The following is a 23,109-nucleotide window of genomic DNA, read 5'->3' on the forward strand; positions in this document are numbered from 1 at the left end:
AGCTGATAGAAATACCTCCTGTGCAAATTTACCTGGTCCTCTTGTGGTGCATGAAGTAAGTCAAGTAAGTTGAGTGAAGGCCGGGAAGCCTGAAATATCTTTGTAGGAAGATACATGTGTACATCTGCAAGAGGTTGATATTTATGGAAAAGCTTAGATAATTAAGAGATTAATAAAAATGCACAGTTGACCTCAACAATGAAGTTACATATGGGTTGGTTCTTTATAGAACAAGAATGAGAAGTTTACCCTTTCTTGGTAATAGCAAAGAAAAGAAATATGAAGGTCAGATAAATCAAAGGATATTCAATCAATCAATAAACATATTTTGAATGGAATATCTAGAATTATAGCATCAGCCGGACATATAAGATATTAAATTCTACGAACGTAATCAATACCACAATGGTGCTATCACTGATACTTTACTAGAATACCACATATAACAGAAAGAACCCAGTTACATTTTATATTTTCTGTACTCTCCCAGAAGAATATCTGGCTGCTAGCAGTTGGAATTGCTTGAGAAGAGATAAACGGATGACCCTACCTAGGGAATCAAAAAATGTAGAGGCTGACCAACTTTGAAATATTCCTAAGATTTTTACTTACAGTTCATTGTTGAAACACTTACCATAACCTCTAAGGAGAGACTCTCTTGTCATTTTTGCCATTTTACAGATACAGAAAGAGAGATACAGAGCTCAGATAACTGTTCAAGCAAGTAAGTAGCAGAGCTGGGAATTAAGCTCAAGTTTCCTGATTCACAATCAAGAAGTATAACTTAATAAAGCTGATGTCTTTGCATAAGCCCTTTGTCAAGGAAGCATACGCAAAGGCTATGTATGCTAAGCTTTTCCCTTTTCTAACTGTTAAATGATTCCCCAATGATCATGTTTAATATTTTTGGTTAGTAATGGTCAATACAATTTTAGACAGTAAGATCATGCATCTCAATCATTCTCATCATCTGTGAAATGTTAACATTTAGGTCCTCTAGGCATGGCCAAGGATCCCTTCTGTCCCTTCATATGCAGCTATCATATAGGTACTGAACACTCTTAGGAACCATGACTACTCCTGGCAATGTGTGGTAGAAGACATCCTCCACTGTGAATACTACTGAGGGAGGATAGTAGTCTTGGGGAGAAGAATGGTAAAGCTGTTGAAGAATGATACTGTAGTTGACAAATACAGCTCTGTACTGCTGGAACAACTGACTGTATAAGTTACAGCTGGCCTAAGGAACCAGATTTAGCTTACTTAAGGTAGAATATCTCCCTTTCCATTGCAAGGCTATCTTGTAACAGTCTGCAATGCTTTCTCTTTAAATAAAATTACTTCCAAATTAGTAACTTTTCCAAAGGAGGAAAAAATCATTTCCACATTTTAATACTTTGATGTTAAAATTGAATATGCTCCATGTCTCTTGTTCTGTCTCTTCTTGCTATGTAACTGGTTAAACCAGACTACACAGCACTATCTATAGCAAAACTATACCCATTAATTACCCATTTTTAATTGTAAAAATTCATTAATTTTACAAATATTTGAGCATCTAATATGTTCTAGGTGCTGTCTGAGATGCTGGGGATAAAGCAGTGAACAAAACAAAGTTCCTGCCTACACTGTAATAAACACCCCACCCCCATCCTGGGCTTCATGTCATCCTGTTCCTGACTCCAGTGAGTCATGGCATTACTCACTCTGTACATGCAGCTCCTTGGCCTTGGTCATCAAGGACATTAAATCGCAGGTTGTCTGCACAGCAGCTCGGAACCGATTTAGCCCTCCCTTCTGTGAGGTAAGGGCTACTTTAGGATGGGGAGCAGTGTGCACCAAAAGGTGATCTAAATAACGAGCAACTTCATCACCACAGTGAGCTGCAAGGTTAGTGGGGGGAGGGGGGAGAGAAAAAAAATAAACATTTTAGTTACTTCACAATCTACCCCACCAAACAGAATGACTGGCTCCTGTGCCCACAACACAGCACCAAAACCAGGTTGTTTTAGCTCATGGCGGAAAAGAGTTGGTGATCATTATACAATCGCGTAGCTTTACTATTCAGAAACTATGGCCATTTACCAGGATCCACCTGTTCTTCAACTTTGTTGAGACAATATTAGGTTCCCTGAAAGTAGTATGAGCTTATTATGGGCCAGGTGGAGCATTTCATAATCTATGTATGTGTGTGTGATGGTAGTGGTGGTGGCAGTTGTGGTGGAGGAGTAGAACAGGGCCCTTTGAGTCTCATTGGTATGAGGAGACTTGTGGGGAAGGGCAAAAATCTTCTACTAAACATTGAGCCTAGCTGAAAACAGACAGATTCCACAAATGGCAGCTACAATTGCTAAAGAAAAAACAAGCTCCATGTGGCACTGGTGTCAAAAGGACTACTGACCACACGTTGGTCTTTTTTGTTACCCCCTTCATTTATTCACCAAATATTTATTGCCCACTATGGACCAGGTGGTGTACTAGGTGCTGAGGTTACAGTGCTGAAGAAGACAGATATAGTCCTTGGTCCCTTGGTCTCTCCCTCCCCCCCACACTTTCTATAACATTATCTCTGACTATGGATAATGGAAACAAAAAAAAAATACATATATCTTGTGGCTGCTTAACATTTCAAATTTTACGTGAACACTTGCAACATTTACAGTTGGAAAAGCCCAATGTTTGGATCAATACTGAAGTTTGCTATGTCAGTCATGTATCATCTGGATTTTGATTACCTCTGGGGAACTCTCCAGATGTCTTTCTGTTCTCTGATATGACTAATGGGAACTAGCAGGGCTGCAGGAGTGGACCTCATACTCAGTGACATCTTAATGACAAATATTATAACCTTGAATACAATCTAGACACTTGAGTAGAGGATTATGAACAATATGGAGAGAAGTGCTCTCCCCATGGTAGAGCTGGCAAGCAATAGACACGTCCATTGTGAGGCCACCAATGAGTAAACCCAGACAGGGGAAAGTGACTCAGAATGCATAACATCAAGCTCAGTAAAACGTATCATTAAAGAGATATATTTAAGAAAGCAATCTAAGAGAATGAGTGCTACAGATGTAAATCACAACTACCTATGCAATAGCAAACAACCTCAATATATAATCAGTCTTATTTGGTTTTCAAAATATTTCAGCTTATGCCAAGATAGATATCATGACTTTGGGTATTACTGATAACAGGAAATAACCTTGTATTTAATGAAGTCTTCAAACAAAGAAATTCACTATTATAGATCTTACAAAAACAAATACAGAGTGAATTAAATGGTACTTAGGTGAGTAAATGCTGAGCCCAAATGAGAAAATAGTCCTTCTGACTGCTAGTGTTTTGGTTTATTGTATATGAGATTATGCTTGCTAGCTCACTGAGGAAAGCTAATTTATTTATCTTCTCTCCAACACACCACTCTTAAGATAAAGAAATTGGCTGCCTTAAGATATAGGCTAACAGTCAGAAAACCAGACAGTGAAAGCAGGCAAACCATGTTTTACATAACTAGAACAATAATTCACTCCCACCGGCCCTTCTCTCTGTGGGATTCAAATAATGTAATGTTTGCCCTGCCTAGGTCAGCATTTTAACACTTTAGGGTGTTTCTCAGGCCCCCACGATGCTTTCTGACTATATCATCTTTGTACTCCTAGAAGCCAATTAGATTTTGTTCTGTGTTATTTGTCTAGTTGTAATAAGAAAGCAATAGGCGTACCAAATTGGCTTTTTCAAACTATGCAGACCTCCCCAGAGATTCTGATGTACCCCTATAATATTCTATATAAAAGAACTATATAAAATTAGAATATATAGAATATATTAGAATATAAAATTATAGAATATTATATAATATTCTATATGAAAGAACTCTGATGGAATTTTATACGTTTTATGCTTTTTAATGTCAAAAAGCAGTACGTATATGTCTAGTTTTCCTACTACATACTTGATTAAATATCTCTCACTCACCATTGCTTCCTCCCATTTTTAAAGTACCAGTCATTTTATGTATCTGGGAGAGAAATCTCCCCTAACCTTAGTAAGGGATAGTCCAACTCTATACTCCACAATCACCACAGGGATATTAGACCAGAAACCGAAGGTAAGTAGAAGAATGAAAAGTGAAGCCAAACAAAAGTAGAAATCTAGGTGTATTAAATAGGAGTGAGACTGCTGGCAGTGAGAAATATTAAGCAGGATGCTCAACAATACTTTGTATTCTTGTCCAGCAAGGCCAGTGCATTTATGAAGCCTCCTTACCATTACTGGTTGAACCATAGCCATTCATCCAGTCACCTGATTCCAACTCATTATCATAGTCATCATAATCTTCACTGTACAATTTACCCTCAGGTCCAGGGTCCATAAAGCTCAAATGTGTGCAGCAAGATGTTGTCAAAAACTCTGACAGTTTACCTGTTTGAATCCTGACAATTAAGAGGGTAAACAGAAAACAGAAAATCAGAGGAAATCATTTTCAAAACAACACAGTTTAGTGATAAAAAGGATACCTAGAATGCTCTGTTGGGGGATTACTAACGTTTATACATTAGTACAAATTTTGTAAAAGTAAAAATTTACAGCACTCCTAGACATAGTGTAGTATAGGTTAGGGTACTATGTTAATAAAGACTACAGTTATGGGTTCACAATCCACCAGCAGATCAGTTTTGCTCTCTTTCACTGCCACATACTACATTGCTAACTATGCCAAATATCTGGCAAAAACTTCCATTGGCTGCAAGAGAAGCTAGGACAGAATGAAGATAATCACCACAAATCTGTTGTATCATTTAAAAAAATACTCAAAAAGACCATTTTGAAAAGAAAAAGACGGTATCTGACAATTTTAAGAATTATAGTAGATTGTAAGCCATATCTTCCCCTATTTATAAAGCCAATTGCAAAACCAAACCCAAAGGGAAAGTCAATAGTACTGATTTTCTAAAAGAAGTCAGCTTGAGGGGGCTCCCAATGGCCAGATCTTGAATAATATGTACACTGAAATAGACAATGGAATGAAGCATGACATAAAAATAAAATAAGAATCTATGACTTTATGCTGGCAATAAAACTACAAAATTAAAGGGGGTAAGGGAGAGCTTTTTTTTTTAACAGAAGGATTCCAACTAATATATGTACAAAGAATGATAGAAAAACAGAATCATGATTTTACAACCCCATTAGTAATAACTGATTGATCAATGGAAGCTAAAGCCATTTGGTCAAAGACTGTTGGAGAAAGGATAATGGAATCTAGACACGAATGGAGGATTATGAAGAATATGTAGAGAAGTGCTCTCCCCATGGAAGGGCTGGCAAGCAATAGACACGTCCATTGTGAGGTCACCAATGAGTAAACTCAGACAGGGGAAAGTGACTCAGAAGATAACATTTTAAACAAACTGAGAGACATTCTGCAAAATAACTGACCTTCTTTCTTTAAAACTGTAATGAAAATTGTAATGAAATATTAACAAACAGCTGGGGAATTTCTCTAGATTAAAAGACGTCAAGGAGATATAATAATTAAAAGCCAACGAGTGATCTTTCATTGGAGCTGGAGTGGGAAAAAAGCTATGGGAAAACATTATTGAGACAACTGGGTAATTTTGAATATGGACTCTGTATTAGATAATAGTATCATATCAATATTAACTTTTCTGAGTGTGCTGATTATATTATAGTCATGTATGAGAATGCCCTCTTTCTTAGAAGACAGAAACTGAAGTATTTAGGGTTGAAGAGTCATGATATCTCTGACCAACTCTCACACACTTTAGTGAAAAAAGCTTGTGTGCCTGTGTGTGTGTGTGTGTGTGTGTGTGTGTGTGTGTGTGTGTGTGTGTGTGTGCGCGTGCACACATATGTATGTGTGAGAGAGGGAGAAGGGTAGGGAACAAGAGAGGAAGGGAGAGAGGAGAGGAAGGCAGGGAGGGAAGGGGGGAGAGAGAGAACACACAAGTGGGACAGATGTTAATAACAGGTGAGTCTTGAGGGAGGGTATATGGTATTCAATAAGATTCTTGCATATTTGTGTCTACTTGAAATTTTTCAAAATAAAAACTTAGGGTAAAAAGAAAAGCAGTGAGAATTCAATAGTCCAGTAACCTACCTTCCTCCCTCCTTCCCTCCCTCCCTTCCATTCTTCCTTCCTTCCAGGGTAAGTTTCCTGATCCACTGAATTTATGGGGTGTAGGCAAAGAACAGGGTGGGGAAAAATTCCAACCCTTCTCTTTAACATTAAATTCCTTGATTCAATCTATCAAACACCAGCTCCTGGAATAGGATGGGTATATGTTGCTAAAGATACAGAGAAAGGCATGGCAAGTCTACCATTACTATACCCAGCAACCAAATTTCACTTCATTTCACTACTGAGTGCATAGAGGTCACTTACCTTGCCCCACCAAAATAGCCATCCTGCATTTTTCGGAGTGCTGCCAGGATACTTGAATTCAAGCTGGTTCCATCTTCATCTTAAAATGAAGAGAATTTTAAAACAATCTTTGTGGTTTTAACTTTGAAATAAGGGGAATCTTTCAATTATTTTAAACCAACTTTCTGGTGGTGATGGTACAAATGATTTAGACAGTCCTCGTTGACCACCCTGTATTTCAACACTTCATCTGAGAGCCAATGACGCTGCAGAATGGGAAATGGTAAGGGATGATGACCAAGAGAGGAGAGTTCCTCACAGATAGTATCTTATTTATTGTAAGTACTTAGCACATTGCCTGATTGCAGAACACAGAATGATTACTGAATGCTGACAATAATAACAACAGCAACCATATGTTGAATGTTATGTGCCGAGTACGGTGCTGAACATTTTATACATTATCTCATCCAATGAGCTTTGGTTTACATGTGCGTATGTGGGTAGGCATAAAAAATATTTAGAAGGCTAACAATTATCCAACTTTATGTGAAGGGGATCATACTACACATACTCTTTTGTGATCCACTTTTTCTAATTCTTTGCAAAAGCTAAAAATGATTCCATAACATATTTAGACTGTTGTATTATAAGTAACACTGTGATGCAATTTTTCTATTATTTCCTTAGGATAAATTCTTACAAGTAGAACTGTTAGAACAAAGGGAACACTTACTGAAAACTTTATAGACTGCCAAACTGCACACTAAAAAAGTTGTGCCACTATGTCTACCATCAGTATAGAAAGTGATTGTTTCCCCACATCTTTATCAACAATGGTGTTAATAATTTTTTTAATCTTTGTTTATCTGATACGTTAAAAAATACATTGTTTTAATTTTAGTACTAGTAAGATTGAGCATGTTTTCATGTATAGACTGGCTATTTGTATTTCTTTTATGAATTGCCTGTTCATGTTCTTTTCCCATTTTCTTTTTTTGGTGGTTCGAAAACTGACAATCAGCCGTTAGTTCTCATCCACATTAACTGTCTGTAGATTTTTGAAAGTGGTGACAGGTACATAGGTAACCAACGTATAGAGCTTGTTTGGTGAATCTTCATCTTCATTATGTATTCATTATGTATTTATTTATATTCTTTTTCTGCTATTTGGATTGCTGTCTTTATCATTATTGTAATTCCAATGGATCTATCTTCTCTTGTTTTTAGTTTTTAAAAAATCTGGTTATTCTTGTACATTTTCTCTTCCATATGCAATTTAGATTCAGCTTGTTCATAAAAATTTGTCTTTATTTTGATTTGGAATTCACTGAATTGATAGATTAATTTAATAAGAATGAACATCTTCTCAATATTAACTATTTCCATCTAGCAACATGGTATGTCTGTCTAGTAATTAAAATCTTCTTTCATGTTTTTTATTAGCTTTATAATTTTTTAGTTTTATGCATATTTCTTATTAGCTTATTCTTTTTTAAAATTAATTTTTATTGGAGTATAGTTGCTTTGCAATGTTGTGTTAGTTTCTGCTGTACAGCAAAATGAATCAGTTATACATATACATATACCCTCTCTTTGTCAGATTTCCTTCCCATTTAGGTCACCACAGAGCACTGAGTAGTTTCCCTGTGCTATACAGTAGGTTCTCATTAGTTTCATTTTTCGGAGTGCTGCCAGGATACTTGAATTCAAGCTGGTTCCATCTTCATCTTAAAATGAAGAGAATTTTAAAACAATCTTTGTGGTTTTAACTTTGAAATAAGGGGAATCTTTCAATTATTTTAAACCAACTTTCTGGTGGTGATGGTACAAATGATTTAGACAGTCCTCGTTGACCACCCTGTATTTCAACACTTCATCTGAGAGCCAATGACGCTGCAGAATGGGAAATGGTAAGGGACGATGACCAAGAGAGGAGAGTTCCTCACAGATAGTATCTTATTTATTGTAAGTACTTAGCACATTGCCTGATTGCAGAACACAGAATGATTACTGAATGCTGACAATAATAACAACAGCAACCATATGTTGAATGTTATGTGCCGAGTACGGTGCTGAACATTTTATACATTATCTCATCCAATGAGCTTTGGTTTACATGTGCGTATGTGGGTAGGCATAAAAAATATTTAGAAGGCTAACAATTATCCAACTTTATGTGAAGGGGATCATACTACACATACTCTTTTGTGATCCACTTTTTCTAATTCTTTGCAAAAGCTAAAAATGATTCCATAACATATTTAGACTGTTGTATTATAAGTAACACTGTGATGCAATTTTTCTATTATTTCCTTAGGATAAATTCTTACAAGTAGAACTGTTAGAACAAAGGGAACACTTACTGAAAACTTTATAGACTGCCAAACTGCACACTAAAAAAGTTGTGCCACTATGTCTACCATCAGTATAGAAAGTGATTGTTTCCCCACATCTTTATCAACAATGGTGTTAATAATTTTTTTAATCTTTGTTTATCTGATACGTTAAAAAATACATTGTTTTAATTTTAGTACTAGTAAGATTGAGCATGTTTTCATGTATAGACTGGCTATTTGTATTTCTTTTATGAATTGCCTGTTCATGTTCTTTTCCCATTTTCTTTTTTTGGTGGTTCGAAAACTGACAATCAGCCGTTAGTTCTCATCCACATTAACTGTCTGTAGATTTTTGAAAGTGGTGACAGGTACATAGGTAACCAACGTATAGAGCTTGTTTGGTGAATCTTCATCTTCATTATGTATTCATTATGTATTTATTTATATTCTTTTTCTGCTATTTGGATTGCTGTCTTTATCATTATTGTAATTCCAATGGATCTATCTTCTCTTGTTTTTAGTTTTTAAAAAATCTGGTTATTCTTGTACATTTTCTCTTCCATATGCAATTTAGATTCAGCTTGTTCATAAAAATTTGTCTTTATTTTGATTTGGAATTCACTGAATTGATAGATTAATTTAATAAGAATGAACATCTTCTCAATATTAACTATTTCCATCTAGCAACATGGTATGTCTGTCTAGTAATTAAAATCTTCTTTCATGTTTTTTATTAGCTTTATAATTTTTTACATAGTTTTATGCATATTTCTTATTAGCTTATTCTTTTTTAAAATTAATTTTTATTGGAGTATAGTTGCTTTGCAATGTTGTGTTAGTTTCTGCTGTACAGCAAAATGAATCAGTTATACATATACATATACCCTCTCTTTGTCAGATTTCCTTCCCATTTAGGTCACCACAGAGCACTGAGTAGTTTCCCTGTGCTATACAGTAGGTTCTCATTAGTTATCTATTTTATACATAGTAGTGTATATATGTCAATCTCAATCTCCCAATTCATCCCACCCCCTTGTTCTCCCTTGGTATCCATAAGTTTGTTCTCTATATCTGTGTCTCTATTTCTTAAGCTTATTCTTATATTATTTACTTTTCTAGAAATTTGTCAGTTTTATCTAGATTTATAAAATTGTATTTGGTATTCTTTTATAATTTGTAGACTCCTCCATTTCTGTTGCTATATCCCCTTCCTCATTCTTAACATTATTTTTATTATCTATATTTTTTCTCTTTATTCTGAAGTCTATTTTACCAGATATTAATATGGCCACTTCTGATTTTTTAAATTAATTTTACATGGCATATTTTTTCCATTATTTTATTCTAGTCTACCTATATTGTTACATATGAAGTGAATCTCATGGAGACACCATATATGTGGGTCATTTAAAAATCTACTCTGCCAATCTCAGTCTTTTAATTGGTGTATTTAGGCTATTTACAGTTAATGTAATTATTGATATATTAAGAATGAGTCTGCCATTTTACTTATTGTTTTTTGTTTGTCCCTCTGTTCTTGTACTTTTTCTTCCTGCTTTCTAACACACAAGAATTCCATTTTCATTTATCTATAGTGTTTTTTTTAACATCTTTATTGGAGTATAATTACTTTACAATGGTGTGTTAGTTTCTGCTTTACAACAAAGTGAATCAGTTATACATATACATGTTCCCATATCTCTTTCCTCTTGTGTCTCCCTCCCTCCCACCCTCCCTATCCCACCCCTCTAGGTGGTCACAAACCACTTAGCTAATCTCCCTGTGCCATGCAGCTGCTTCCCACTAGCTATCCACCCTACGTTTGGTAGTGTATATATGTCCATGCCACTCTCTCACTTCGTCACAGCTTACCCTTCCCCCTCCCCATATCCTCAAGTCCATGCTCTAGTAGGTCTGTGTTTTTTACTTTATCTCCTTGTATAGACTTCTTAGTGGTTACCCTAGGTATTACATAATATATACAAACATGCATTATACATATATCACTGTCTATTAGTGTCAACATTTCACGAGTTTAAAGTGATGTGTAAAAACCTTATTTCCTTTTTTTAACATCTTATTGGAGTATAATTGCTTTACAGTGTTTATGCTTGAAAAAAAACTTATTTCCTTTTCAGTCCCTTACCTCCCCCAATATATAACTGCATTAAAGATCTCCTCTACATACTTTGAGAACCATATCAGACAGTGTTATGATTTTTGCTTCAAACGTCAAACATAATTTAGAAAACTGAAGTGGAGAAAGTCTATTGTATTTACCTGTATTCTTACTCTTTCAACTGTTGTTCTTCTCGCTTGATGTTCCAACATTCCATCTTGCATTATTTCCTTTTTATTTTAAGAACTTCCTTTAAGCTGTTCTTTTAGAGCAGATCTCCTTCAGACAAATTCATTTAGTTTTGCTTCACCTGAGAATGTCTTTTTTCCCTTTATTCTTCAAGTACATTTTAACTGGGTACAGAATTCTTAGTTTATTAATTCTTTTCTTTAAGCACTTGAAAAATGTTATGCCACTTCCCCCTGTTCTCCAAGGTTTTTGATAAGATCTGCTGTCATTCTAGTTGTTTTCCCACATAGACAATGTATCATTTCTCTTACTGCTTTCAGGATTTTTTCTTTTTCTTTAATTTTCAGGAGTTTGATCATTATGTTTTGGCATGGATTTCTTAGGGTTTTTCCTGTTTGGGACTCTCTCAGCTTTCTGAATCTGTAGGTTTATGCATTTTGCCATTTTTTTCAGCCATAATTAGTTGGAATACTTTTTTCAGCCCTATATTCTTTTTCCTCTCCTTCTGGGACTCATAGGTCTCTGAGGCTCTGTTCATATTTTTCAGTCTGTTTTTACTCTTGTTCACTTCTATAGTTCTATCTTCAAGTTCAGCCTATTTTCTTCTGCTACTGAGCCTATCTAGGTAAGTTTTTCATTTCAGTTATTATAGTTTTCAATTCTAAAACTTTCATTTGGTTCTCCATCTCTTCAATTTCTTTGCCGAGACTTCCTACTTTCAAGTTTAAAGTGTGGTTGTAATTGCTTGGTAAAGTATTTTTATGATGACTGCCTTAAAATCTTTGTTGTAATTCCAACATCTTTGTCATCCTGGTATTGGTATCTGTTGATCAACTTTTCTCATTGAAGTTGAGATTTTCCTGGGCATTGGTATGAGTGATTTTCTATGTATTCTGGAAATTAGGGGTATCATCTTACAAGACTGTGGATCTTATTGAATCTTCTGATTCAGCAAGTCTCCTCTGATATTGTGCAGCAGGGAAGGGAGCACTGCCTTGTTACTACAAGGTGGGTGTGGAAGGAGCTCCTCTACTCTTCAGTAAGGATGAAAGTCTAAGCTCCCCACTAGTTCTTCTCAGACACTATCCCTAAGGAGGGAGGGGGCACCTCTTCACAACTGTGTGAAGGCAGTAGTCTAGGTTCCCCACAGAGCCTCGCTGATAGGGATGGGAATGGGGCTGTAGTTTTTTTTCTGTGGTATTTGGGTAGATTAGAACACATTTATTGTCTAGAAGTTTTCTGTCTGGCTAGGCTGTCCCTTTCCTGTTCCTTTGGCTAGAGGGAGAAGGTCTTTCCTGGACCTTTTAAAATCTGTACCCATTTGTGTTTCTGGGATGATACCTTCTCCAGCACCCAGTCCAGGATATATGAGGCAGAAGGAAAACCCAGGAAATTCACTGCTGTGTCATTTCTTAGGTTCAAAGTCCCTAGCCAGTCTCCCTTCTTTTTTCCAACTTTCAGAGTCTTCTTATGTTTGTATTATAGTAATGTCCAGGGTTTTTAGTTGTACTTAGCAGGAAGAATAGGGAGAAGTGAGTCTATTCCTTTTTGTCTTGAAACAGAACCCTTTTTTTTTTCAAAAGTGAAAATATTCAAGAACATGAAAATTTCTAAACATGACTTTGGCCAAATCTCTTAAGTTTTGATTAGTAGTGGTATCATTTTTCATTTTAAAACACTACATAATTTCAAATTTGATTTCCACTTTAATCCAAGAATTATTTGCAAAAATTTTAATTCCTTCATGGTCAGGTTTTTAAGAAATTATTTTTGTTTTAATTAATTTTATATGCTATGTCTGGCAATATCATCTATATTATTTCTACTTTTAAAAAATAGGCATTCTTTGTGTATTCTGTCTTTCTGGGTATACTTTCACATACACCCATAAACACAAAAATCAAGTCTGTTAATCCTTTAATTATTTTGTATAATGGATCTATGACATTATGATAGAGGTATGTTATAGTTTCCCACTATGACTGTACAATGGATTTATCATATTGTCCTTAAGTTTTCCTAAATATCTGCTTTGTGCATGTCACTGATATTCTTCAGTAGATAAAAATTTATAAATTTTCCACCGTCTTCATTCATGTACTATAACTCTTATCAATATAAAATATCCTTTATATCCCATTTACTGATTTGTGCCTTGAATTCTATTTGCTATTTTTGATATTAATATTGCCATCATTGCTTTCTTTTTGTTAGCATTTACATGATATATCTTTATGTCTTCCTTTATTTTCTGTTTTTCCATACAATTTTATTTTAGAGATAGCTTTTGTAAGTAGCATCTAGCTAGATTTTGTTTTTACCTATCCTAGGAATCTGTATTTAATATGATAATTTAACTAATTCACATTTTAATGTGATCACTAATATGTTCATTCTCATTTCACCAGCACAAAATTTTCCCTGACAAAAATACATAGCTATTAGTAATGTAGGTTTTGGAGACTGACAGACCTGGTTTGAGGCCTGATTCTGTTGCCTACTAGCTTTGTGACTACACAATGAGTCACCTTCTTCATCTATAAAATGGGGGCTATTAATAGTACCTACCTGAATAGGGTTGTTGTAGAGATGTCAAAATAATGCACTGAAAGCACTTAGCTCGGTGCCTGGCACAGAGAAAGTGCTCAATAAACACTGCAGTTATTATTGCTATTGATACTTCTATTTTTTGTTGTGTGACCACGTACCAAGTATCAAAACTCTGTGACTTAAATCTAGATCTTAATTTTATTCTTCTTCCCAAGCTACGGCTGTATATCTCATCCCAACTATTAGGCATTTCAATTTTGAAACCTCTTTGTCACTACAAACTCAACATGTCCCTTTACAACTGGCATCTTCCTTTATAATTTCTCTGCTTTTATCAATGGCAGCATTATTTACCTAGTCTCTCTAAATGTTGGCATTATCTTGATTAATATCTCATACCTAGCCAGCCAACACCTGACTTGCAGGTGGTGTTTAAAATGACTCTTGTATCCTTCTTTCCCACTCAATTTTTACTATCACCAATCCAGTGTATCTTCTCATCACCTCATACTTGGATTAGTTTCCTTGATATCAGATACTTCTAACTACAGTGTATACTGTCACTAAGTCAATATTCCCTAAATATCACTTTCATCATATCACTCCTTGCTCAGAAACTTTTAATAGCTTCAGACTTCTGAGACAATTTGTTTAAAATTTCTCTGCTTATTTTCAAGGTCTTCATAATCTGACCCCATTTTACTAATCCAATTTTGCTGATAATTATACTCCAACATGAAAGGCCCACTCTATTCAGCTTGGCCTCTTCACTTTAAACTCACAAGTCAAGAGCATCCCTGCCTCCAGGCTTCACCCATGGTATTTTTTCCCTCACCTAAAGTACCTTTCCTTTTTCTCTCCTCACATATGAATACTACACATCCCAAAAAGCCTGGATAAGTCCCACCTAGTCAAGAAATTTTCTTTGACAACTTGATCAATGTCACTGTAAAATACTAATCTAATGGTTTAGTACTTCTGTATATACTGTCTTGAATTGTTTTCTATTAATTTTGTGAATTAGCTTTGTTTCTCCATTTAGACTTTATACTTTCTAAAGACAGTTCTGGGAACACAGTAGTTATTAAATGGGCACTTGTTAATTGTTTTAAGTAAGGAAGAAAGACAAAAAGAAGAAAGAGTACCCTACTTCCTCAACTCCTGTGCTTTTGAAGCACTTTAGAGATGTGACCAAAATCCCTAACAGTCTGTCTGGACTTTGAATGATTTATGACAAAGGATTCTTCTCTAATGAAAAGGAATTCTATGTACTTTGGTAGTACAAACAGGCCTTTGGAAGCAACAGCAGAGATACAGAAAGGAAGCAGTGCTTCAGTATTGGCTCTAGTCCTCCAGAAACTGAGAGAACAATAAAGCCTTTCACTCAGTTTCAAGTAAGCAATGTCAGGAAGCCCAGCTAATAAAGGAAAGATAAACTGAAAGGTTTTTATTTTTCCCTGCTAGATTTTATTGCTTCAGTTAGGCAAGCCTTGCAAAGAGAAGTCTGGGAACTTATCTATAAAATCTTGATGCTCCACTGGAGTAAGACAGATGCAGAATATAGTATTACTGTCTTTAAAATGAATCGTATTAATTAGGTTTCTGTAAATTGGCCTAGAAACCAATTATCTGAAGTAGCCCCAAACAAGTTATTCTATTACATCTCTTGAATTATAGCTCTCAAACCACCTGAAATATTCTTGTGTATTGGTTTATTTGTTACATATTTATTCTAAAACATAAGCTCCGTGAGAGCAGAAGCCTAATCTGCCTTATTCACCCCATGTATGCCCAGTGCTTTGAAAAGTGCCCGGCACAAAACAAGAGCTTAAAGAAACTGCTGAAAGAATAAATGACAAAAAGTAGCTTTCCAGTGACTCTATGATTTTGAAGGGTTAACCACATGACTTATTTCAAAAATACATTCGTTCCTTGCCTCATACATCCTTACCAAGCATGCTGTGTGAGATGGGGAAGGTGATGGTGGGCTGGCCTGTCATTCTCCAGCGGCTACAGAGATAGGAGAGGTCTGTTCTAAGCATTTCCACTATCATCTTGTTGTCCAGAGCCAGGTAGAATTGTTGCTGGTCTATAAACTGAGAAAAAGGAAAATAACAGTTCAGAATAATTTACTCTCACAACTATCAAATAATATTTCAAAGTGCTCACATATACACAAGGGTATATAAGATATCACAGGGGCAACAATACCTCCAAATTTAATGCCTAATTCTTCCCGAAGTATCTGGTGGCTTACTGGTACATATAGTAGTTCTGGACATTTTTAGTGTGTTATAGTTTACAAAGTGTTTTCAAGTACATGATTTTATTTAATTCTAACAACCCAGTGAGGGCTTTTCTCCTTTTCAATAGATAAAAAAATAAGGCCAAGAGACACTGAGTAGATTAGCAAAGTTATATGACTAGCAAATGGCAAAATCAGAGATAGAATCTATGGTCCATTATTCTTTAATCTATACCTCAGTTGCACTATTTCAGATGTAAGATGACAAAAGAAAGCTTAAGCTTTCTTTCCAGAAAATAGTTTATCCTCCTATACACACATATAATAAGGCTTGCTATTATAATATGGGTAATAAACATCAGGCTAATAAACAGTGTATAATTATGGCTAAAACAGTACTGACATTTTTGTTTAGAAGTGGATATCAGAGATTTCTAGGCATGTAAAAAGGGCCATTCCCCAAAACAAATAGAACACTTAATTCACTAGCTGAATAAAAAAGACTATATTTTGTTTATAAAGGATACAGTATTATTTTTAATCTTTAATAAAGAGTACTTTTAAAAGGACTCCAACATTTATAAAATCCTTAATCACTGTTTCTGCAACACCCAGGACTACTCTTGGTAGCCACAGTCACTTGGCATAGCTCTGTGCTTCAAGATCAATTCAGTCCAACCCAACAAAGATTGGGCTGGCCAAAAAGTTCATTCAGGTTTTTCCATAACATCTTATGGAAAAAACCCAAATGAACTTTTTGGCCAACCCTATTTATTGAGCAACTTAATATATACAAGGTCCCATGAAACTCTGACACTTGTCCCAACTCCACTAAATGCTTTATTTCTATAGTGTTTCTCTTTTATTTCCATTCATCTCAATGCACATTAAAGCTCAGTCCACCCACCTGTGGAGTGAAGGTAAAGATAGTTTTCCGAATGTCATAGAGTTTTGAAGTTCCAAGGACTCCCATGAGTCTGTAGGGTCTTCCACTGAGTTTCATTCTGCTATTGCATCCTGATATAGAATTAAGAAAAGGTCAAGGTATTTTTAGTTCACAAAGCCTATCAGCAAACATTTTTGTAATAGTTTACACTTCCTCATTGAACAAACTAAGCTCTGTGTCCCAAAATTAGTGTCCATGTCATATACAGGGCCATACTAAGCACTGTGGGGCTTTCCAAGATAAAGACTAGGCAGTTATCTCTGTTCTTAAAGAAATTTATGCTCTTATAAAGAAGCTAAATCACCTACATGCATATAAAAATTAACAGCTCTATGAATGATAGAATGCTAGTATAAATATTCATAAGGAAATTCACTTAATTTCGTTAAAGCCCATGAAAACTGCAAAAGCTATTTTGATTATCAAACTTATCAGGGTACACTACGCCTCAACAAAGCTGAACAAAAACCTCATCAGTTTAGAGGAGCTTCAAGATGGCATAAGAGTAAGACGCGGAGATCACCTTCCTCCCCACAGATACATCAGAAATACATCTACAAGTGGAACAGCTCCTATAGAACACCCACTGAACGCTGGCAGAAGACCTCAGACCTCCCAAAAGGCAAGAAACTCCCCATGTGCATGGGTAGCACAAAAGAAAAAAGAAAAAACAGAGACAAAAGAATAGGCATGGGACACGCACCAGTGGGAGGGAGCTGTGAAGGAGGAAAGGTTTCCACACACTAGGAAGCCCCTTCGCAGGCGGAGACTGCAGGTGGCGCAGTTGGGGAGCTTCGGAGCCACAGAGGAGAGCACAGCAACAGGGGTGTGGAGGGTAAAGCGGAGAGATTCCCGCACAGAGGATCGGTACCGACCAGCACTCACCAGCCCGAGAGGCTTGTCTGCTCACCCACCAGGGTGGGCGGGTGCTGGGAGCAGAGGCTCGGGCTTCGGTTGGATCCCAGGGAGAGGACTGGGGTTGGCTGCGTGAACACAGCCTGAAGGGGTGAGTGCGCTACAGCTAGCCAGGAGGGAGTCCGAGAAAAAGCCTGGAGCTGCCGAAGAGGCAAAAGACTTTTTCTTGCCTCTCTGTTTCCTGGTGCGTGAGTAGAGGGGATTAAGAGTGCTGCTTAAAGGAGCTCCAGAGACAGGTGCGAGACGCGGCTATCAGCGCGGACCCCAGAAAAAGGCATGAGACGTTAAGGTTGCTGCTGCAGCCACCAAGAAGCCTGTGTGCGAGCATAGGTCACTATCCACACATCCACTCCCAGAAGCCTGTGCAGCACGCCACTGCCAGGGTCACGTGATACAGGGACAACCTCCCCGGGAGAAACACGGCATGCCTCAGCCTGTTGCAACGTCACACCAGGCTCTGCCGCCACAGGCTCGGCCCGCACACCGTACCCCTCCCTCCTCCCGGCCTGAGTGAGCCAGAACCCCCGAATCAGCTGCTTCTTTAACCCCGACCTGTCTGAGCGACGAACAGACACTCTCAGGTGACCTACATGCAGAGGCGGATCCAAATCCAAACCTGAACCCTGGGAGCTGTGTGAACAAAGAAGAGAAAGGGAAATTTCTCCCAGAAGGCTCAGGAGCAGAGGATTAAATCTCCACAATCAACCTGATGTACCCTGCAACTGTGGAATACCTGAATAGATAACGAATCATCCCAAATTGAGAAGGTGGACTTTGGGAGCAAGATATATTATTTTTTTCCCCCTTTTCTCTTTTTGTGTGTGTCTGTTTTTTAAAATTACTACAAAATTTTTTTTCTTAATAATTATTTTTGATTTTAATAACTTTATTTTATTTTACTTTATTTTATTTTAACTCCTTCCTTTCCTCCATTTTATTCTGAGCCGTGTGGATGACAGGCTCTTGTTGCTCCAGCCAGGTGTCAGGGCTGTGCCTCTTGAGGTGGGAGAGCCAAGTTCAGGACACTGGTCCACAAGAGACCTCCCAGCTCCACATAATATCAAAACGGCGAAAATCTCCCAGAGGTCTCCACCTCAACGCCAAGACCCAGCTTCACTCAACAATGACCAAGCTACAGTGCTGAACACCCTATGCCAAACAACTAGCAAGACAGGAACACAACCCCATCCATTAGCAGAGAGGCTGCCTAAAATCATAATAAGGCCACAGACACCACAAAACACAACACAGACGTGGACGTGCCCACCAGAAAGACAAGATCCAGCTTCATCCACCAGAACAAAGGCACTAGTCCCCTCCACCAGGAAGCCTACACAACCCACTGAACCAACCGTAGCCACTAGGGACAGACACCAAACACAACAGGAACCACAAACCTGCAGCCTGAGAAAAGGAGACCCCAAACACAGTATGTTAAGCAAAATAAGAAGACAGAAAAACACACAGCAAATGAAGGAGTAAGGCAAAAACCCACCAGACCTAACAAATGAAGAGGAAATATAATATGGCAAACGAAATAGTTAATCAAGTCCAGAAAGCACAGAGAATCCCATACAGGATAAACCCAAGGAGAAACACGCCAAGACACATATTAATCAAACTATCAAAAATTAAATACAAAGAAAACATGTTAAAAGCAGCAAGGGAAAAACAACAAATAGCACACAAGGGAATCCCCATAAGGTTAACACCTGATCTTTCAGCAGAAACTCTGCAAGCCAGAAGGGAGTGGCAGGACATATTTAAAGTGATGAAGGAGAAAAACCTACAACCAAGATTACTCTACCCAGCAAGGATCTCATTCAGATTTGATGGAGAAATTTAAAACTTTACAGAGAAGCAAAAGCTAAGAGAATTCAGCAATACCAAACCAGCTTTACAACAAATGCTAAAGGAACTTCTCTAGGCAGGAAACCCAAGAGAAGGAAAAGACCTACAATAACAAACCCAAAACAATTAATAAAATAGTAACAGGAACAGACATATCGATAATTACCCTAAATGTAAATGGATTAAATGCTCCAACCAAAAAAGAAACGTTTAACAAGGACCTAGAAGAACTGAAGAGAAAACAAACAGTGATGAACAACACAATAAATGAAATTAAAAATTCTCTCTGAATGGATACAAAAACAAGACACGTATATATGCTGTGTACAAGAGACGCATTTCAGACATAGGGAAACATACAGACTGAAAGTGAGGGGATGGAAAAAGATATTCCATGCAAATGAACATCAAAAGAAAGCTGGAATAGCAATTCTCATATCAGACAAAATCGACTTTAAAATAAAGACTATTACAAGAGACACAGAAGGACACTTATTAATGATCAAGGGATCGATCCAAGAAGAAGATATAACATTTGTAAATATTTATGCACCCAACATAGAAGTACCTCAATACAGAAGGCAAATGTTAACAGCCAAAAAAGGGGAAATCAACAGTAACACACTCATAGTAGGGGACTTTTAAGAAAATTAAAATCATATCAAGTATCTTTTCCGACCACAACACTATGAGACTAGATATCAATTACAGGAAAAAATGTGTAAGAAATACAAACACATGGAGGCTAAACAATACACTACTTAATAACCAAGAGATCACTGATGAAATCAATGAATACCTAGAAACAGATGACAATGAAAACACAGCGACCCAAAACCTTTGCGATGCAGCAAAAGCAGTTCTAAGAGGGAAGTTTATAGCAATACAATCCTACCTTAAGAAACAAGAAACATCTCAAATAAACAACCTAACCTTACACCTAAAGCAATTAGAGAAAGAAGAACAAAAAAACCCCAAATTTAGGAGAAGGAAAGAAATCATAAAGATCAGATCAGAAATAAATGAAAAAGAAATGAAGAAAACAGTAGCAAAGATCAATAAAACTAAAAGCTGGTTCTTTGAGAAGATAAATAAAATTGATAAACCATTAGCCAGACTCATCAAGAATAAAAGGGAGAAGACTCAAATCAATAGAATTAGAAATGAAAAAGGAGATGTAACAACTGACACTGCAGAAATACAAAAGATTATTAGAGATTACTACAAGCAGCTGTATGCCAATAAAATGGACATCCTGGCAGAAATGGACAAATTCTTAGAAATGCACAAGCTGCCGAGACTGAACCAGGAAGAAATAGAAAATATGAACAGACCAATCACAAGCACTGAAATTGAAACTGTGATTAAAAATCTTCCAACAAACAAAAGCCCAGGACCAGATGGCTTCACAGGCGAATTCTATCAAACATTTAGAGAAGAGCTAACACCTATCCTTCTCAAACTCTTCCAAAAGATAGCAGAGGGAGGAACACTCCCAAACTCATTCTATGAGGCCACCATCACCCTGATACCAAAACGAGACAAAGGCGTCACAAAGAAAGAAAACTACAGGCCACTATCACTGATGAACATAGATGCAAAAATCCTCAACAAAATACTAGCAAACAGAATCCAACAGCACATTAAAAGGATCATACACCATGATCAAGTGGGGTTTATTTGAGGAATGCAAGGATTCTTCAATATACGCAAATCAATCAACGTGATACACCATATTAACAAACTGAAGGAGAAAAACAATATGATCAACTCAATAGATGCAGAGAAAGCTTTCGACAAAATTCAACAACGATTTATGATAAAAACCCTCCAGAAAGCAGGCATAGAGGGAACTTCCCTCAACATAATAAAGGCCATATGTGACAAACGCACAGCCAAGATCGTCCTCAGTGGTGAAAAACTAAAACCATTTCCACTAAGATCAGTAACAAGACAAGGATGCCCATTCTCACCACTATTATTCAACATAGCTGGGGAAGTTTTTTGCCATAGCAATCAGAGAAGAAACAGAAATAAAAGGAATCCAAATCAGAAAAGAAGACGTAAAGCTGTCACTGTTTGCAGATGACATGATAGTACACACAGAGAATCCTAAAGATGCTACCAGAAAACTACTAGAGCTAATCAATGAATTTGGGAAAGTAGCAGGATACAAAGTAAATGCACAGAAATCTCTTGCATTCCTATATACTAATGATGAGAAATCTGAAAGTGAAATTAAGGAAACACTCCCATTTACCATTGCAACTAAGAGAATAAAATACCTAGGAATAAACCTACTTAAGAAGACAAAAGACCTGTATGCAGAAAATTATAAGACACTGATGAAAGAAATTAAAGATGATACAAATAGATGGAGAGATATACCATGTTCTTGGATTGGAAGAATCAACATTGTGAAAATGACTATACTATCCAAAGCAATCTACAGATTCAATGCAATCCCTATCAAACTACCACTGGCATTTTTCACAAAACAAGAACAAAAAAAATTCACAATTTGTATGGAAACACATAAGACCCCGAATAGCCAAAGCAATCTTGAGAATTAAAAACGGAGCTGGAGGAATCCGGCTCCTTGACTTCAGACTATACTACAAAGCTACAGTAATCAAGACAGTATGGTACTGGCACAAAAAACAGAAATATAGATCAATGGAACAGGATAGAAAGCCCAGAGAGAAACCCACGCATATATGATCACCTCATTTTTTGATAAAGGAGGCCAGAATACACAATGGAGAAAAGACAGTCTCTTCAATAAGTGGTGCTGGGAAACCTTGACAGCTACATGTAAAAGAATGAAATTAGAACACTCCCTAACACCATACACAAAGATAAACTCAAAATGGATTAAAGACCTAAATGTAAGGCCAGACACTATCAAACTCTTAAGAGGAAAACAGGCAGAATACTCTATGACATAAATCACAACAAGATCCCTTTTGACCCAGCTCCTAGAGAAATGGAAATAAAAACAAAAATAAACACATGGGACCTAATGAAACTTAAAAGCTTTTGCACAGCAAAGGAAACCATAAACAAGATGAAAAGACAACCCTCAGAACGGGAGAAAATATTTGCAGATGAAGCAACTGACAAAAGATTAATCTCCAAAATTTACAAGAAGCTCATGTAGCTCAATAACAAAAAAACAAACAACCCAATCCAAAAATGGGCAGAAGACCTAAATAGACATTTCTCCAAAGAAGATATACAGATTGCCAACAAACATATGAAAGGATGCTGAACATCATTAATCGTTAGAGAAATTCAAATCAAAACTACAATGAGATATCATCTCACACTGGTCAGAATGGCCATCATCAAAAAATCTACAAACAATAAATGCTGGAGAGGTTATGGAGAAAAGGGAACCCTCTTGCACTGTTGGTGGGAATGTAAATTGATACAGCCACTATGGAGGTTCCTTAAAAAACTAAAAATAGAACTACCATACGACCCAGCAATCCTACTACTGGGCATATACCCTGCGAAAACCATAATTCAAAAAGAGTCATGTACCACAATGTTCATTGCAGCTCT

The 23,109-nt window shown here is 36.7% G+C and overlaps 1 protein-coding gene across 5 annotated transcripts in view; it reads right to left on the reverse strand.

Annotated features, from left to right (window-relative positions):
* The window catches only part of PHKA1 (phosphorylase kinase regulatory subunit alpha 1), a 140,841-nt gene that overhangs the window by 32,025 nt on the left and 85,707 nt on the right, over positions 1–23,109 (reverse strand). For all 5 annotated transcript variants that reach the window (XM_028482963.2, XM_024131042.3, XM_024131040.3 and 2 more), the window contains 6 exons: positions 16,738–16,847; positions 15,537–15,681; positions 6,410–6,488; positions 4,270–4,436; positions 1,707–1,883; positions 33–124 (listed from right to left, as the gene is read on the reverse strand). In XM_028482963.2, coding sequence (XP_028338764.1) covers positions 33–124; positions 1,707–1,883; positions 4,270–4,436; positions 6,410–6,488; positions 15,537–15,681; positions 16,738–16,847 — 770 coding nt within the window. The remainder of the gene's footprint in view (positions 1–32; positions 125–1,706; positions 1,884–4,269; positions 4,437–6,409; positions 6,489–15,536; positions 15,682–16,737; positions 16,848–23,109) is intronic.

The sequence above is a fragment of the Physeter macrocephalus genome, chromosome 21 (genome assembly GCF_002837175.3).
Source record: "Physeter macrocephalus isolate SW-GA chromosome 21, ASM283717v5, whole genome shotgun sequence".
Lineage (NCBI taxonomy): Eukaryota > Metazoa > Chordata > Mammalia > Artiodactyla > Physeteridae > Physeter > Physeter macrocephalus.